Raw genomic sequence first — 395 nt, 5'->3', positions numbered from 1 at the left:
TTTGCGCGGTTCCTGGACTCGAGCCTGCAGCCTCTCGTCTACGGGTACGGCAGGGGCACCCTGCACGAGCTCCGGGCGCGCGAGTTCGGCCGCCTGGCAGGTGAGACCGGCGAGGGGAACCTGTGCGGGGCTGGTGAGGGATACGCGGTTTCTAGAACCAACGTGGGGGAGGGTGAACTTTTTGCTCCCGGTGGGAGAGGCGTTACCTCACTGGCGTCGCATCTTGAATCGAAAGACCTGGAGGGATGTGTCCACGCGCCCTCTTCATGGACACGGCTCGCTGGGGTCCTACCTGCAACCCCAAGGCTTGCTGCTCCTTAGACTTCCAGTCCTGTGGGACCGACATGGTCCTCTGCCACCTGTCTCTGCCCTCCGGGAACAAGACTGAGGATTCT

The 395-nt window shown here is 63.0% G+C and overlaps 1 protein-coding gene across 1 annotated transcript in view; it reads left to right on the top strand.

Annotated features, from left to right (window-relative positions):
• MOCOS (molybdenum cofactor sulfurase) overlaps positions 1 to 395 on the top strand; it is a gene marked incomplete at its 5' end in the record, with an annotated part of 58,492 nt that continues 58,097 nt past the window's right edge. The window contains 1 exon segment of the mRNA XM_010849783.1: positions 1 to 100. Coding sequence (XP_010848085.1) covers positions 1 to 100 — 100 coding nt within the window.

The sequence above is a fragment of the Bison bison genome, unplaced genomic scaffold (assembly GCF_000754665.1).
Source record: "Bison bison bison isolate TAMUID 2011002044 unplaced genomic scaffold, Bison_UMD1.0 scf7180017864286, whole genome shotgun sequence".
NCBI classification, from domain to species: Eukaryota; Metazoa; Chordata; class Mammalia; order Artiodactyla; family Bovidae; genus Bison; species Bison bison.
Note: the sequence above shows the minus strand (reverse complement) of the source record. Positions and strands in the feature narration are given on the sequence as shown.